Source organism: Anser brachyrhynchus (genome assembly GCF_964034855.1).
Source record: "Anser brachyrhynchus genome assembly, chromosome: 2".
Taxonomy (NCBI): Eukaryota; Metazoa; Chordata; class Aves; order Anseriformes; family Anatidae; genus Anser; species Anser brachyrhynchus.
In genome coordinates this window covers 24,151,088-24,168,896 of record NC_137695.1, presented here as the reverse complement: position 1 = coordinate 24,168,896, position 17,809 = coordinate 24,151,088, and the positions used below count along the sequence as shown (strand labels likewise).

General features: G+C 37.5%; 2 protein-coding genes across 2 annotated transcripts in view; one reads left to right on the top strand and one right to left on the bottom strand.

Annotated features, from left to right (window-relative positions):
• Nucleotides 1-9,585, top strand: part of LOC308190792 (uncharacterized protein) — a 103,060-nt gene extending 93,475 nt beyond the window's left edge. The window contains exons 5-6 of the mRNA XM_080582525.1: nt 5,890-5,960; nt 9,084-9,585. Of these exons, the coding sequence (XP_080438651.1) occupies nt 5,890-5,960; nt 9,084-9,126 (114 nt within the window). The 3' untranslated portion in view covers nt 9,127-9,585. The remainder of the gene's footprint in view (nt 1-5,889; nt 5,961-9,083) is intronic.
• The window catches only part of LOC308190782 (uncharacterized protein), a 185,518-nt gene that overhangs the window by 4,266 nt on the left and 163,443 nt on the right, over nt 1-17,809 (bottom strand). The gene's annotated exons all lie outside the window — the stretch shown is intronic.

The window sequence follows — 17,809 nt, the reverse complement described above, 5'->3', positions numbered from 1 at the left end:
ACGTAGAAGAGGGTGGATGGGGGGGAAGGTGGTTTTAGTTTTATTTTTTTATTATTTTTGCTTTTCAGTGCTCTAACTTGTGAGGTTAACAACTGAATGAGATATATTGAATTTCTACTTTGAATTAATTTAAATTATCCTAATTTGAGAAGTTCAAAGTGCTTTAGCCAAAGCATTATTCCAACCTCAACCATTCTGTGATTCTATACTGAATAATATATAATTTTTTCCCCAAAGCAAGCTAACAATATTCATTTCAAAATGTAGAGCTGTATAATTACCTGAAATGTAAGATTGATGGTTATTTTGAAATGGTTAATAGCTTGTTTGTTACCCAAAAGAGTAAAAGATGAGCAATAGTGATTTTATATTCATTGCAGATTAGAAAATCAAGTTTTCAGATTAGGTAGTGTGGTCTCAGTATTAGGCATTTTATAACCTAGCTACAAAATGCCTACTGATCATGACAATGTGTCAGTAAGTGTTGATTTACAGTTGACATTAATATAAATGCATAGCTGGGTGGCCTGTAAAAGCTAAATGCCTTAAAATATAAATTAAACATGGTCACGAAGTGATGAGACAGCTAGATATGAAAAATGGATAGAATAAGGTTTGCTGATGAAAAACAAAAAGCTGACTGCAAACAACTGGAAAGAATTTCACAGTGCTGAATGAACAGGTGATGAATTGATGAAATTCAGTGCTGATAGATCCAAGATGTATATGAGGGACACCCAATACTTATTTTACAGGCATAGCAATGATCTCTGAATGAGCTATCACCACTTAGGAAAGAGATTTTTGGAAATCTAATACAAAAACTTCAGCTTAGTGTTTGCAGGTAAAGCAAACAGTTTCAGACATTGTTACAAAAAGAACTGAAGGAAAGAAAAAGTAAACATGATTATGTTAGTGGCTAAATTTGTATTCCAAACTGTGAACCCGGTGTGGTAGTAATTTCCCTAATACCAGAATTGCATGGTATAAGCAGAAAAGGTACTGAGAAGGCAAGAAAAGCTGATCAGTGGTATGAAATATACTTCGTCTGAGGAAATGACTGACTAGACCTCCCCCTACTAGGGCTGATGGGGAATGATGGTTAGAGCAGAGAAGATAAATAAGCTATGAGGATTCACGGTCTCTCTTTCTCGTGAAAGAATTAGGAGTTATTGAATAGAATGATCAGGTCTCAGTTTCAAAGCAGACAGAGGACAGTAACTATTCATGTCAGACTTGGTCAACTGAGGGGTGGTTGGCCATACCTTAAAAATAGATGTTAGAAGCTTTCACATCTCTAAGAAGCAAATGAACAAACTCATGGCTAAGTCAGTCCAGGACTATTATGAAGAAGAAAATACCACTTCTGTCTCAGGAAGTCTACAGATCACTGTGAACTTTACAGAGGAGTCATTTCTATACCCTCTCCTGGGCAATGGTCTTGCTTTCAGAAAGGACACTTTCTTAGGGAGTCAGGCATGGTTGCATGGAATTTTTCCGTGGAATTTTTCTGTCTAAGATTATTTAGTAATGTTGATCTGTTCCCCTTTATTCTTTGATGGTAGGCAAGTACTTTGTTTTAGTAGTGGAAGAATGGTATCTTGGTATATGGTATACTTGTATACCTGATCTGTATTGAAATACAACTGTGATGTAAATTTCAGACAGGCTGTGCAAAGATGAGATCTGCAAAACAGCAAGTGTGGAACTGAGCCTAGCTAGTCTGGCAGTCTTTCTGAGATATTTCTTGTAAGAAATGCTTTGTAGTTCCTAAAGCTGGCTTGGAAACCAAAATTCAACTAGCTTTTCTCTCTCTCTTTGCTGGGACTTAATGCTGGGACTGCCCTTTTAGTCTGATGTGTATGGCAACCAGTGGCACACCCTGAGTAATTTCATAACTGTTTGGAGTTTCTTTGGGTTACAGAGTAGAATCTGACCAATTTCATAATTTCATCTTTGGTGTTCTGCATCCAATTGAAGGCAACTGAATTTCTGTGATCCTAAAGGTAGTTTTTCAAACCACTTCCAGACTGGAAACGGAATGTAATCACTTGTTGCGTATGCTCATTCATTGGAAAATCTGCAGAATCCCCGTGCCCTTCAATTAATCAATAACATTGATTTTACTCTAGGAAATGGACCTTAGTTATGATCACTTGCTAAAATGTGATAGAAGAAAAAAATGTGACAGGAGAAGTCTTTCTCTGGGTGGTTATTGTTGAAAGAGACTGCTGACAAAAAACACAGGAAGGGAATATCATGAAGTCTTAGATTGAGTTAGACTAACAGTAAAAAATCCAAAGCATCAAAACTAAATAAGCTGAGTCAACTACAAATAAATCATACTTGTCTTTCAGTTATATGTAATAAGGTAAAGATTTTTTTATGAGCTGAAAATCCACAGGAAAGATGTTTCGGTGAAGTAGCTCAAGAGTTAAGCAAAATAAATTCAATAACATCTGTATTGTATTTTTTGTCTAAAACTTAAAAAGAAATACTGTATCATATCTAAATATTTGTTTTAGAAATGATGAGTATTCACTTAAGAAAATTATTTTTTCTGATGTCCTGGAGATATTAGAGGAGTTTTATCATTGAATAAATAAATAAATGATTAATGATAATGTGGAAATTACAGAGTTTAAATAATGCCAGCTATCAGCTGTACATCTTCTGCATTACTTTTCCAGGTGCTATTTATTTATTTATTTTTAATGTAAGTAAAATGCATATTTTCCAAGTGTGATTAGTGCAATATGGTCTCTTCAGCAAATACCCGTATCCTTTTGGGTAAAGAAGAAAAAAGGACTGGAATAATGCTCAGTTATCTTGCTGGTTGTGAACAAGCTGCTTGTCATAAAATCATATGTGCGGAGATGATTTCTGGAAGTCATCTAGACCTGTTTCTGACAGGAGATTGTAGTAATTCCAACACTTGGCTAGATCAGTAGTGTCTTAGCTGAATCCTGAAAACCTCCAACACTTCTGTAGTAATCTAAGAGATGTGTCCTACTCCTGCAATACCATCCTTACAGCATTCCCAAGCTGCAGTTTGTTACCATTTCATCTTGACATATTTTCTGGCACTATGAAGAAGAATTTGTCTCCCTCATCTTTGTAACTTTGTCCAGTTGTACGCTATTAGATTGATATTAGCTTATCTTCTTTATCAGACTGAAGCTGAGCTCTTTCAGCTCCTCTTGCATGAAGAGGATCTCTAAGTTTCCTGACTGATTTGACAACTCCCCCTGGACCTTTTCCAATTTCTTCATATCTCTCTTGGAAGGAGAGATCCACATCTGAGCACATTATTATCTGGCACTTGTTGGAGCTGGTGAGATCACAGCTAGAATAATGTCTCTTGATTTGGTGGCCACATTTTTCCTAATGTAGCTGAGGATGCCGTTTTATTTTGCGGAGAGCATTGCATGTACACTAGACCATTTAGCAGGGCTGTTACTTCATCTTACATTGGTGCATGGCATCTTTCCTCCCCAAGTGCAGAACTTTGCACCTCCTTGGCTAAAATTAAGTGCATCTGCTCCACATATGCTAGAGCAGACTGTCACTGACCATGGCTGTTCACTTAATGCTCAGCATGTAGCTTTCTCATGCGTGGTCAAGAGGAATAGCAGAAAATGCCTGATTTAAAAGGGATGAAAGGGATTGGAGGTTATGGTATCATCCGGCTAGGTCCCTGCACCACAGTGCAGTTACATACAACCTGTAAAGATCAGATTAGTCACAGCCTGAAATTCCAGTGTCTGGAACTGTTGCATAACCTATATCTTTGCAAACCTAAATAAAGGGAAAATATAAAATAATATCTAGCCCTGATGTGCCAAAGCAATTTTGTGCCCTCCTTCCCTCAATTATGAGTCCATCCCACTTCAGACCTCAGGGGGTCCTGAGTTTCTGACCCCGCTGAGAACTGATCTTCCCAGACCTCAGACGTGTGCTGTGTTTTTGTGTCTTCTTGGAAGAACATCCGGATGTCCTTTTCAGGGCTCATGAAGAAGACAGATATGTAAATTCCACAATGAAGAGAATAAGGGTTAAAAAGTAGATGACCTTGTTGATATTTAACATGTATACCACTGGACCCAACTGTTTTTCAAAATTAGTATATGTTTCTGGTATTGTGAATATTTAAGTTACATCAAGGCAAAAGCCCTGCCTTGAGGAATTTATGTACTTAAAATCACAAACCACAATGAAGAGAAATTCTTAGAACTTTTTTTTCCCTACTATTTGCTGAGTTTATGCAACTGGACAGTATCTCAAAGTATTTAAATCCCCCCCCCCAAAAATAAAAAATAATTACATGCTTATAACTAACAATTAGTATTTGAACCATGTAATAAAGCTGTAAAGGTGTTTTTAGCATGGTTTCAAGTTACTGAGAAAACATCTCATTGTTTGAGACTTTTGCAGGATCTTTAATATGAAGATCTGCTTTAAACGAAGAGAAAATACTGAAAGTTGAGTCTATAGTTCATGTGTTGCATGGTTTTCTGAAGTTATACACTGAGAAATCATTTGACCTGTGCAGAAATGCTTTAGTTAGAATATGCCCCTACTATAAAACATCCCAGACCTTAAATCTGATGCTGGCTGAGAGACTGGTATAAAAACTATTTCAAATTGTTTTCAGATTGCAATGTTATCTGAGAACATTCACATGCTAAGATGCAAGATAAGCTCTGCTGTTTGCTTGTCGTCCATAGTTGTTGAGGAATAAGCTGTATTGATTGCTGGTTCACTCTTTTACTAGTAATCTGACAATCTTGTTATAAACCTTCAGTATTTGTAATTCTTTTCCAAGCAGTGATGGCTGTTTTGAGTTCCTTTTCTGGTGTACCTTTTCAAAAGGTTTTAAGAATATACCTGGAAGAGCTGAGCAGTTTCTCATGCCCATCCAGAACCCATTTTTCTTACATGCATAACCTTGTTCTTTCCCATGAGGCTTTGCCTCTTTTTTCTTTGGCCGAGGCTGCAGATGTAGCTTTCCACTCCTTTTTGCCCTTCCACTCTGTAAGAACCTCACATCCAGCCTTTGCATTATGACATTACAACCTATTGGCTTTATGCAATAACTGAGCATGAAAAACTTGAGTAGGGAAAAGATACTCACTCTTGCCTTATAATTCAATTTTTAAAGAGACACCAAATGAAATTAGTAAGTAGGTATGGAAAACCAGAAGGAGGGCCTTTTTAAAAGAACTGCATCCATAATGTTTTTTCCTATGTGTAGGTAAGAAAAGCTCAAGCAAGGTAAGAGACCAATTCACTCAAAACATAATTTATTGGATGCTATAAAATACCAAGATGCCTGTTGTGATTCTCTCAGTCACAGAGAACTGGCTTCTGTTGGGGCAGTGTCACTATGGCCTGCTCTTATATTCTTGGCCTCTGATACTGGGCACTGTGAGACAGGACAGGTTCTTATGCTCCAGACCTGTCTTTTTTCTGTTCTTACAGGACAGGTCACTGATGCTGTCTCCAGGAAAAAAAAAAAAAAAGTAAAAACAGGAAAGACTTGGATGGGTTGTAGAATTAAGGATGCAACATTAATATTCTCAGTTCTGTATTTTGGAATTTGATATTTTTTTCTTTAAAATTACAAAACATAGGGAACAATGAGGCAGTGCTTAGACCTGCTTGCTTCTTCAGAGGCTGATAGCACTGAAAGTGTAAGAGGATCAGAGAATGACATTAATAGGAATCACAGTAATTACTCTTTTTAAAGCTGTCACATAGACCTTGGGTATGAGAGGAATTAAAAAAAAAAAAAAGAAATATCAAGTTATGAATTAATATTAAACTGGAGAAATGTGAAGAGTCTCATTACCATTCCTAATCACCACATTATTTCTTCTACATTTGCAGATGGAGCCTAGCAAGGGCTGCAGAGTCCAGCTGTTCTACAGCTGTGAATCTCCCAGAATTCATCTCCCATGGTAATAGCCTAATCCCCGGAATTGACTAATGCCATTCCTACATGACTGTTGGCTGGAACATGTGCCTGACCATGTGAAAATTAGAGTCTGAATCACAATAGAATATATAACTAATAGAAATGACAAAAAAAAAAAAAGAAAGAATTAGTAACTTTTTATGTTTCTGTTTTAGGTTTCTGTGTTTAGATGCTTTTGACGTTTTATACTATATATCAATTTCTACTATACTGTCTGCAGCTACCTCTGGCCCTAGAACTTATCATAGTTCTGTGAGACTGAAGATAATAATTCAACATGTTATTGTATATGAACTTGTGATATAGATGATTTTGATTTACCATAAATCATTAGGATTTTATCTGATTGACACCGGCTCTTTGAGAAACAGTTAAATTATGGACTTGCCAGGTAAAAATATGGACTTTGCATAGCCACAACAAAAAAACACCAAAACATTGCTAATTAAGAAGTTTATAGGAGTGAGAGGGACAGAGAAAGTTACTTTGGTAATGTCTTCTTTAGGCCAGGTGATTTGCTTTGTGCAAGAAAAGAACAACTGTTGCTGCTAATTGTGAGATGCTCTAATTCCCATTGACAACAGAATATACTATCAAAAGTTTTAAACTTGAAAACAGAGTTCAGAATCTATTAAGGAAATACACACATCAAGACAATCAGTCCCAACCGAACCATGCTTCATTTAATATTAAGTTATAAATAGCTCTTTAGAGCACATAATACCTGTTTATTATTATATTTTGTGGTATCACAGTTCTTTATGATTTTCTGTGTTTGTGAACTTTCCTAAATAGTCAAATACAGAAGCACATTATGTTTTGTTTCTTGTTTTTTGTCTGTGCTTTAGCCAATGACTGTTTCTTTCCAGATTCATAATAGTCACAGATGTTCTTTTTCCTATCTATCCATGTGTGAAAATATTGGTATATGGGTAGTTTTGGATCTCTTTTTTCCCAGAACAATTACTGAAATTATTTATATATATGATTAATGATTAAACGTTGTCCTATTTTTGTGTTTTTGCAACGTCTGCTTTATACAGGAACCCAGTTTTGAAGTTGATGGGATAGAGTTTAATTAAGAGCTTCTAATATTCATTGTGAATATATGGGGCTGAACAGGCAGTCTTCCACAACTTTTAATTTTTTATGTGTGAAATTTCTATTAACAATGAAGCATCTGTTCTCTTAAAGGGAACCATTTTTCACACATGTTGGCATTGGGAGCTCTTATGATCAATTTAAAGTGCAGGTATAAGTGTTCTGTCTGGTTCAGGTGTCTTAATGACACTGCAAATCTGCTGTTTTTCTTTATGTAAATTATTTAATCAACACAAATCTGTTGGTTTAGTTGTGGAATAATCAGTGTCTCCAAACCAAAGCAAGCACCTCCGATTTTGGCACAAAACACTAGTCATATATTCCACTTATTCCCTGCTACAGTTACAAATGGTAAACGGCAGGCCTTTTAAGAAATTCCCCTGTGGTGCAGCTAGCAGATTTCTCGATTGTATAATAATCAGATCTGACCAGATGGTGATGAGGCTGGATACTAAATGCTTTTTAAGCTCTCCTGCTAGGTTTTCTCATTTAAAAGTGGAGAGATCTCGCTTTAAGGCCTACATGATTTCAAAGACACCTTGCTATGAGGCAAACAGAAATGCTTATTCTGTCATATGCAACAGCACTTCACATTTTCAAGCAATGTAAAGAAGGATCATGACTTATTTAGAAAGTCAGTGTGTTTCTCACAGAAAGTACCAGCCTGATAGCTCTGAAGAAGAAAACTTAGTCAGGGAACACACAGAGGTTAGGTAAGGGAGTAGATATTGAGGTGTTTTATTTACTTATCTTCATCTTTGTCCAGCTGCAAAGTGCCACAACTTGGAATTAAAATACTATAGCTGAAGGAAGGAGACTTTCTGTGGGGTTCAGCTTGCAAATGGACAGCCTACACTGAGGTGTTTTGTGGAGGTATCTACATGTGAAGCAGGTGTCTCTGCTCCTGCTGTACTCAGTACAGATGAAATCAGTACAGTCAATGGAGTCCAGAGAGCTCTTAATCTCATGAGCTATGTGGGCAGGCATCTCCGCTGACTGTATCAACTAAATCTCCATCAGCTGGGATGGGAACTTAAATACCTGGCACACACTGCAAATAGCTTCTTCTGGAAACCTAAATGCGGGTTCAATCACTGAACTGCCTCTTACTCATCATTCTTGTTCAGTCCTTGCAGGCAAAAGCTGGGAACCAGTCAGACCTCGTACAAAAGTGTCTTGCAAGCCAGGGCTGGCTCTGAACTGAGAGTCAAAGTTCATCAGCTCAGTTGCTGGAGATGGCTGCTTCTGTCTACCATACTTAAATTCTTTTGGATTAGGCTCCACAGAAGTCTTTTTTTTTTTTTCTTTTCTTCTTTCCAGTATCAGAAGTTAAGCAGAGTTAAGCAGCTGGTTGAAATGCTGCTGTTTATAGAAAGCCTTAGAGTATCTCATTCTACTGAATGAGTTGCATTCAGCAGTAAGAGTCCTCTTCAGTATTTTTCCATCTATCTATATAACAGAAGGCTTTTGAAATCAATAAAAAATCTATTTACCTTAATTTATCACTAGCTTACCTTAACTAGAACACAAAGTTTACATCTGAAGCATTTAAAAATTGTTAGGCAATTTTGTGTTTTCATTAAAGCAATCCAATCTGTACAGAAGAAGCAAAGGTAGCAGAGAACAATAAAACAATCAGATGGTGTGAAACTGTATTGTATTTTGGCAGAGCTGGGTAGAGTGGGATTGCACATTGAACCATGGAACCATAGAATCATTCAGGTTGGAAAAGACCTCTAAGATCATCTAGTCCAACCTTTAACCTAGTACTGACAAGTCCAACTCTAAACCATGCTACTAAGCTACTAAGGTCTAAATCTACGTGATAGCAAATCTGTATGTAGGACATGTATGAATAAGAGTAATCTCTCAATCTATGAATAAGAGTAAGAGAGAGTGAGAGTTTTGGATGCTATTGTACTCCATGCATCATGCATGTGATGTATTTCATCACAAAAATTTCATACGATTATTTTCATTTAATGTTTTAACTTTTTATCTTCAGTGTCTCATACTTAAGGCCAGAATTATTAAGAACTGGAGTGTGATGTCTGGCACTGATGGCTTGACTTTGTGGTCTGAGTCTTCTTTAAGATGATGGACATACGTGTACTCACACCTCTGAAAACAGGACTCTTGAGAACGGGAAGTCTCTCTTCAGGAAGATGAGTTACCGTGGTCACCCAGAACATGACATTTTGCCCACAGTTGTTATGTGCGTAACCCTGTTAACTTTTTTTTTTTTATAACCATGCCAGTTTCACATCTGCCTTTGCTACTGCAGGTTATTTTGTAATGTGACTCTGGATAGGATGCTGTTCTTAAAGGTTGTATCTTATATTGGCAGCAACTAATATCCCAACGGAGATTTTGCTTCTTCATTTAGCAACTGAAACTTGATGCTAGAGTTTTACTCATTTTTAAAAGCAAAGAAGTTCATATCCTATGTTTGCATATCTTGAATAATGTTCCTTGTCACTAAGATATTAAAGTTTCGTGTAAAAGTTCTTTCTCTCCTTCTCTCTAGTTATGGTAAGCTAGAGCCCAAAGTCCCGTGAACCAACTTCATACTAGCTCTGTCTTCTGGTGAGGCCATTGCTGTGATGTGCTGTCTCCAGACACCCTGTCAGCAGTCACTGCATGGCTTCTACAGGATGTTCCTTCTCTCCTTTCTTACGTTTTATCCAATATTTTTGACTTATCTGTTAAGACATTTCCACACCTCTATACATTCCTTCAACATGCATCAGCTGAACATTTTATCTTAAACTGTGAACAAACCCCCTTTAATTCCCAGAGCTCCTTTAAAAAAAAAAAATCAAAAATCTACAGTTTCCCAGACTATACCAAAGGTTAATGATTGAATAGAGGAATAATCTAATTTTGAAGATTCTTGTTACTTAAGTTGCTTTCATGCAAAAGCTCTAGTACGTGTTGCTCAGGGTCTATTTAACACTATTTGTAGTAGGGGACGCTGCTATAAGAGGCTCGCTATTGATCTAGCATTAACTTTTTGTAAAAATTGACTTTTCGCAGTAGTGAGATCTGAAGAAACAAAAAAGGCAGTGTTCAGAAAAAGCTAAAAATATCTTGAAGGTGCAACGCTTCATCTAAGATTGCAGCTGTCCTATACAATAACTGCATTTCCTACAGGAAATTCTGACTCAACACCCTGTTAAATGGATTACTGGATTTTCAAAGGTGGTGGAAGACTTTGGATGTGTAAGTAATTTTCCTCACTGTGATGCTAACAAGACCACAGACCCTTTTGTTTTGTGCTCCTTTTGAGAGGATTGGCAGAGCACAGAAGCAGCGGCTGCCGGACAGCATAGCTGGGTTCTTGGCTCTGGCAGGTGCATCATTAATTTCCCAATCAGCACATTTTGTCTGACAGCTGCCACCTTTCCCCAGAGAGAGGAAGAAGGGCTGGCTGGGTAGCAAGTGCTGCCAAAGCTCCTGGCATCCCTCTGGAGAAGGGCATGTTGTGTGTGTGTGTGTGTGCCTCTGGGTGCATCAGCCTGGACCCTTGGTCTGTGAGTGGATGCGATCTCCTGGCTGCTGGCAGGATAGCAGCTGCGTGGGGAGCAAAACATGCAGGCAGCTCCCAGATGAAGGAAGCAACAGCCTCGCAAGCTGCCCAAGGGTTGTTTGTACCTGCAGTATGCTATGAGCAGCTCAGGGAACGGGGCAGGGCTTAGGTGCAGGGGAGACCTGTACTAGTTTTCCTTTTCTTCATGCAGGCAAGTGACTGATGTTGCATTATCAGAGTAAAACATTTGCCTGTTTCAGAGCTCTGCTAATAATTTTGACTGAGACAGTTTCACAAAGTTGAATGTATTTAATAAAGCGACAGATGTAACAGGAATTGCTGTTGATAAATACGCTTACTCCAATAGTGCTAGTATATGATAATAGTGCTAGCAAAATGCTCTCCTAGGTATTCCTTACCAAAGGGTGAAGGCACAGAGCTTCCCAAGAAGATGTCCCTGTCTTGGTGGAGGAGAAGGGGGACAGCCCATCGACTGCCTCTTCTAGGTTTCCAATTTCTTCTTTCTCCTTCCCACTCTTTTTTTCCTCATTCTATCTTCTTTCCTTACACTAACTTTAACTTTTTTTTTTTTTTAATACTCACTCCTAGCACTCTTTTATATCCTAACCTTACCTGTTCCCCCCTGTGGTGAAATTTAGCACAATTGGAGTGAAGAGTCGAGTACTATAGTTATATATGTTTAACATGTACTTCATTAAGCTCATTATCATACTCAGGGTTCTTAACTTTAATACATATTATACACATAATGAAGTAAAAGGTTTCACTTGGGCACCGTGGCCTTCAAGATTCTGTCCTGCCACCAAAACAGAGCTGTCCCACCAACACAAGACTCCCTCCTTCAGTAACCTCTCATACCAAGCTTGCAGGCCTCCATCCACAAGGTTTGTGTAAGAGAGAAACAAGAGCAAGAAGAGAGAAACAAAAGCTGCTCGAGTCCCCTTTGCCCCAGGCTGGTGACTATCAGTGACACTAACAAGCGTGACTGTTCTCCACAACCAACTACTCTTACTAGAAGAGAAGGAAAGCAGTGCCAGCCCTGTAACCTTGCAAGAGCTTGTGCAGAAAATACAGATCTCATACTTTAGAGCATATGGTGTGCTTGCCCTGTGTAGCTCTGTCCAAATGCCCTGCTCTGTCACAGGTGAAGGCTCGTCCCCTACACCCTTCATTTCCCCTTGTGGGTTAAAAACACAACAGGACATGCACAGCCAGTTTTCTCCTGTGCCCTTGCCTTGTTGTGACTCCTGAAGTTCTGTAATTTATTTATTTATTTTTAAATTAGAGGGGCTTTTCTCATGTCATGATTTTAGCCTATTATTTGCAATAGCTGTGGCAGTCAGGCTCTGGCCTTTGTTAAGAGCAGAACCTTCAATATCCACTCAACTTATTCATCACAGACATTTCAGCTCAAAATAATTCCTTCTCCTTCGGATTTGTCATTCCCATGTGTTGCTCACATTCAGAAGTGACCCTGCGGCACACACAATTCCCTAATGCCAAAACTCTATTCTAGCAGTCTTTTTTTCATCTTTTTTTTTTTTTTTCTAATAAGGTCTCTGACCCTTCAGTCTATTTTGGCACAGTATTGTTCCAAAAGCTTGCTTAATAGCTGTCCTTTTTTCCTTTTTTTTTTTTTTTTAATCATCTCATGTATGTGCTTTTATATTTCAGTTGTACCAGTTGATACATCTTCTAAAATAATATGAATTGATTAGAAGACTTGCTTACTTACCAGCCACTGAAAAATTAAATCTTTAGGTGGGAAAATTACACAAGACTAAAATGCTCTTCAATATGATATTCAGACAACTTCCTAAATACTTTAATATTTTTTTCTGTATACATATTTGGTGTGAAAGACTGGTGGCTATATTTTTAATTTAAAGGAAAACCAACTCCAAGTATTCCAGGAAAAAAGAACTGCTGCATGCTAACAAATAAAATGAGCAAAGCTAAAGTGATTAACCAGAGCATTTAGCAGCAAGGAGTGGCTAGGAGTGGAAGTCACTAGTCCAACCTGAGGAAGCATGGTGAACCAGGTAGGGTATGGCAGCTTACTTTTTCTACTCAGAAGTATGGAAACCATTTTTGTGGGGAAGGGAAAGCAGCTGACTGACTTCAGCAATTATCTCCCCAAGAAAGGACTAAAATTGTTAGATTTTTGGTGTGAGTTAATGTGTATTTTTCTATGCACAGTTGATAAATGTCCTGCTTATCTACCGTGTTTGTTTTTTCTTTGATCTTTTTAATATGATATGGTTTGTTAAGTCAACTAATTCATGTTTGTGAGTGGAGAAAATTAGTTTCTTGAGCATCAGAAAGTTGAGCTGAGTTTTCCCAGGATCATGAATGGGGTTTTAAACCAGTGCTTCATAGGTGAGTCTTTCGCATTTGAATCTCTTTCTGCCATTCAGTTCCTGGCAAAGGCTACAGGTACACTAATTCATTTTTGTTTGACTTTAGATTTTGGGATAAAATCAGCTCTAGGCAAACAAGTGATTATTTTATGTAAGGCCATATCAAGAATTCCTTTGCAGTAGCACAAGAAATCTACATCTAAAACAGTGTAAAGAAATTAAAGAAAATCCTGTTTTACCCTCAGATATTTGTCAGGATCTGTCTGATCAATCTGTCAATGCATCTTAGAGTCATTGGATGCAGCTCAGTGGCCCAAATGAAGGGACTTTTTCACAGGTGGTCAGATTCTTGGAAAGGCACTTATAGTCTCAACCCTACAAGTAAACTTCCAGAGATTTTCAAAACCTTTACATAAGATTCCTTTAGCTCAGCGTGAGGAGCTCCACAAAGCCAACAGGTGAACTGGAGGGGTCTCAAGTGGTGGGGAGCTTAGTTCTAGGTAAGGAACAATGCTTGGCAGCTGCTAACTCTTAAGCTCATCATTGTGAAGATGAAAAACAATATTTCTGGGCTATAGCAAAGGTTAGAAAATGCAATATCATATGTCACTGACAACTGAAGAATGCAGTGTACAGGGAGAGGAGAGAGATGTAGGTGGGGTGGGAGAAAATACGAGGGACCGGTAACTCTGTTTTATATCTATTCGTAGAAGTGCGTGGCCAAGCGGCCTTCCCTGAAGGATCTCTCTGGAAGACATTCCCTTTCAAAGGTGAGGTTGCTGTGGAAGTCAGGGGGAGGCTGTGAATGTAAATATAAAGTTGACATGCTGCTTTGAGCACCAGTATGTCTTGTGAAGGGCACTGCTGAAGTCTCAACCACTGACGTTGCTTCAGAAACAGAAGAGTAAAAGCGTAAAGTTCTTCTCTAGAGAAAATGAGGCTGGGAATCTTGGCTACCTGTAAGCCTTTGCAGAGTTTTATAACCTGACATGATGCTAAGCAATCTGTCAGTGGAAACCCACCCAACTTTCTAAGCTTTGGCAGAATTCTATAAAACTCAGCCCAGTGCCAGTACGTGTTTTGATTTCAACTAATTTGCATATTTTGATTGAGATATGTTGTGACAATAACTTTTTCCCAAGAGCTGTTAATGTGGCTTTGGTTTCTGAATGGATTTAAGATGGGGCCTGATAAACAGTTCATCACAGTAATCTGATACGTGCTTCTTGGGAATGTTCCAGAACACAGCACTCAAGCAATCTTATTTTAGCAAAGTTCACTAAAACAGTAACAGATCATTAAACAGAGCAATTTCAGTTAACTGGTCATTGAGAAAACTTCCTGAGATTAGAATATAGCAGCACCAATGGCATACTCACTGTTGTTCTTAATACAGGAAACAGTATTTAGCACAGTTTAGATAAAGATCTGATTTTAATCCCTCTTTTTTATAAATGGATATCATTTGGAACTAGCTTGGACTTTGTATATTTTTGTTAAGGAAACTTTTTTATTTGAGCAAACATCTGGCTTTAATCAGTGGAGGATCAGAGAACAGGTAAATATCACTTGAGTGGCTTCTCATTCATCTTTGGAAAAAAGAAAAGACTTTTCTCTGGCATCTATTAAATGGTGGAAAAAGTAAAAAGCCCACCAGTAAAATTGGAAAAGTGAGCTGATTTTCACTCAGCAAATGGAAACTTGCAAGTTATGTTATTTTGCTTTTGTGCCTTGCTCTGTTGTTAGAGTGTTTCTCTAATTCTTTAACGTTTATGTTAAAGAGAAAAATATGTTCTAGAAGTGTCTCATGTTGAGATGCAAAAACCTTGCACAACAGACTGTTCATGTGGCCAAAATCTGATGTAAATGAAATAACACCTAACATCAGGGTACCTGCCGAAACAATTGCCAGCTTGAGTTGGACTTTTTGTAGTTGGGTCCCTAATGTTGCTAGCTGCTTAATTCCTGCTTCTGGTTCTTTCTGAAATCTACGCACACTCAATTACAGTTAAAATATCTTGCTTCTGTCAAAGATAGTGAACCTTAGCTTTCATATTTCTTATTTTCTTAAGACACTGGTATAATTGCATTGATGCTGACGGATGGAAATGGGAAGGAATACTTTTCCTTTAGTTATTTCTGAAAGGTAGAAATCTGAAGAGTTGCGGGGTCATGGGGGAAGACAACGGGAAGTAGAAATTCAAGTTTCAGAAGTTTCATGGTATGTGTCTGTCATAGCCTACACATCGATTCCCCCAAAAAAAGCAGAAACTATTCTGAGTCAGAGGTTTCTTTTTTTGGTATCCAGTCTCAAGAAAAAAAGAAAAAAGAAAAAAAGAAAAAAAAAAAGAAGTTAGATAATGCTTATATTGAATAGTTTTGTTTGGAGATATCTAAATAAAAAATATTTGCTGTGGTAGACAGAGGGACCTCTAATGTCCTGTAGACCATAAGTTAGCAATGACCAGTTGCAAAAATCTTTGGTTTGTTTTTTGATGTTGCATATAGATATTTCATAGAATAATAATTAATTGTCAAGTGATATTAATATTATTCGAGAATAATAATTATTTTTTGCAGCATGATAATGATATGAAAACTTTTATTTCATAGAAATTATGCTGAAGTGACAAAAAATCCACACATTCAAAGCAAAATACAGATGTTGCAGCTGCTCACAAAGATTCAGGCTGCCCTCACTTTATTGTATACTTACTGGGAGGTTTATCTGTCTCTGCTCAAATGCAGGTCGTGCTAATGTCAGTACTCTCTGCACTTTCAGAGTACATGACAACAGAGCTAAAACACAAGTTTTAGCTCAAGAACTGTGAGGTCAAAAAACATCCTACTGTAAATTGTAAAGTAGTACATCTTTGCCACTGCTTGAATACAGTTTATGTTTTATTAGACTGTACATTTTCCTTGAATTCAGAAATGAAAAAGACAAAAGTGTACGGCTAATGCCTGAAATAATATTTAGAAGGTCTGAAACTTTTAGCTGAAAGTTAGCTTAATATCATTGCAAACTGGTGTTTTTGCATTGTATGTGGTTTAATATAAATGTCCCATAGGAAAAGGAAAAAAATAATAAAGATTGCTATGGATAAATAAAAATAGGCTTTGTTTTTGAATTAAAATTGTAGATATATTTTTAAATGTTTTATGGTATGTCTATGTCTTTTTGCCTTGGTATGCAAGGCAGAAGTGTCAGCTTAAGCAGAGATAGAACATATATTGAAGACACTAAGTATTCACAATATGGTGAAATCTCAGCTGATTGCAGACTGATATAACAAAATTGTGTATTTAAAAGAATTTGTGTAATTAAAATTGTTCTTCTCAGGTCTTAAGAACATCTGTGTGAACTGGAATAGTGATGTTTCTGAACAAATACCTGCAGGAACAGGGGTGTGGCAGCTGGCTGGAGATTTTGAATTCTCTCTCAAAAAGTCTATGGGGATCAAAAGTTAAGATGCAGAACCGAGAGACTGCTTCAAAAGTTTTGACCCATGCAGGTGTGCAGAAACAGCATAGAACAGCTGTCTGTGCTTGTTTGGAATACTGTAACACCAAGGGCTTTTTCAGATCTCCATCTTGGGCATTACATGGCTGTGATCTTGGGGGTAGACAGATCATGACATTAAAAGGACACTTGAAGATCAGTGTGTTTACACTAAGGTGCTTATTGTCATAATGCCCTAACAGCATCTAAAGGCCTCAGGTAATTTCTATGCCCTGGTCTGTTTTTACATTGTTTCATTTATCTGCAGTACCCTATAATAAGAACATATAATAATACAATTATGTAGTAATACACGTACACAATGGCCTGTATTTTAAATAAGGTTTCACACCTGTGCCTGAAAACAAGTGTGGGGATTTTGTCAACCACTACACATTTCAGGAGCATGTAAATATAGTTCTCTGTTGATTTAGATCAGCAAACTTCTATGGGTTCAGCTTGGAACCACTGTAAGGGGAAATTTTGACTATTCCAATGTCAAAAAGGTATTTAAAATTATTTAGTAAACTCTGTGAAGCTACACTTCATGCATTTAAACAAACTAATCTCTTTGCACCTGTAAGAAAAAGCAATATGAATTTAGAGACACATCAGTCATCGCAGTTTGTTATGAATAATGCATTTGTTTGTTTCAGCATGTTATCTGATAATATATGGTAAAGCATGTTTACCTCATCAGCATAAACATTGCAGCTTTTATGTAATGTATTATGCATGGAACTTAGTTGGATTTTGTTTGTTTGATTTGAGTTTTGTTTTAGAGTGCACTTTTTTTATGTGTGAGTGTAACCTGTACCTTTCCCTTTTCTCCAAGTTTCCTGCTCACCAATTGTTGTTCCTCCCTTCCCCAAATATTTCAGCCAAATTTTGCAAAACGATAGAAGCCTGAATGATAATTAACCCCTTGAAGCTTTTTGAAAACAGATAGACGAGTCTTTAAAAATGGCTCAGCTGAAGGGATAAGTTATTGTATGAGCACTCAAATTATGGGATAGCAGGAAATCCCATGTGAAAGACCTGATGAAGGGCATGCAACAGGAATATGAGCAACCTTAGGTATCAAGTACATTAAGTAGAACTGTTTGGATCACATTACCACTGGTCATCTTCCAGCCCTTCCAAAATAAACCATTCTGTGATTCTCTGAACTGCATCTATAATCCATGGTGTATCTATACAATGCTGGTGTCACTTCCTAACAGGAAAACAAGATGTGGCCAATGAGTATGACTTAATTTTCAATGCAGAACTTAGAGTTCACTTGGCCTCCAGAACAGATAAAGCCTATGAGATCTAAA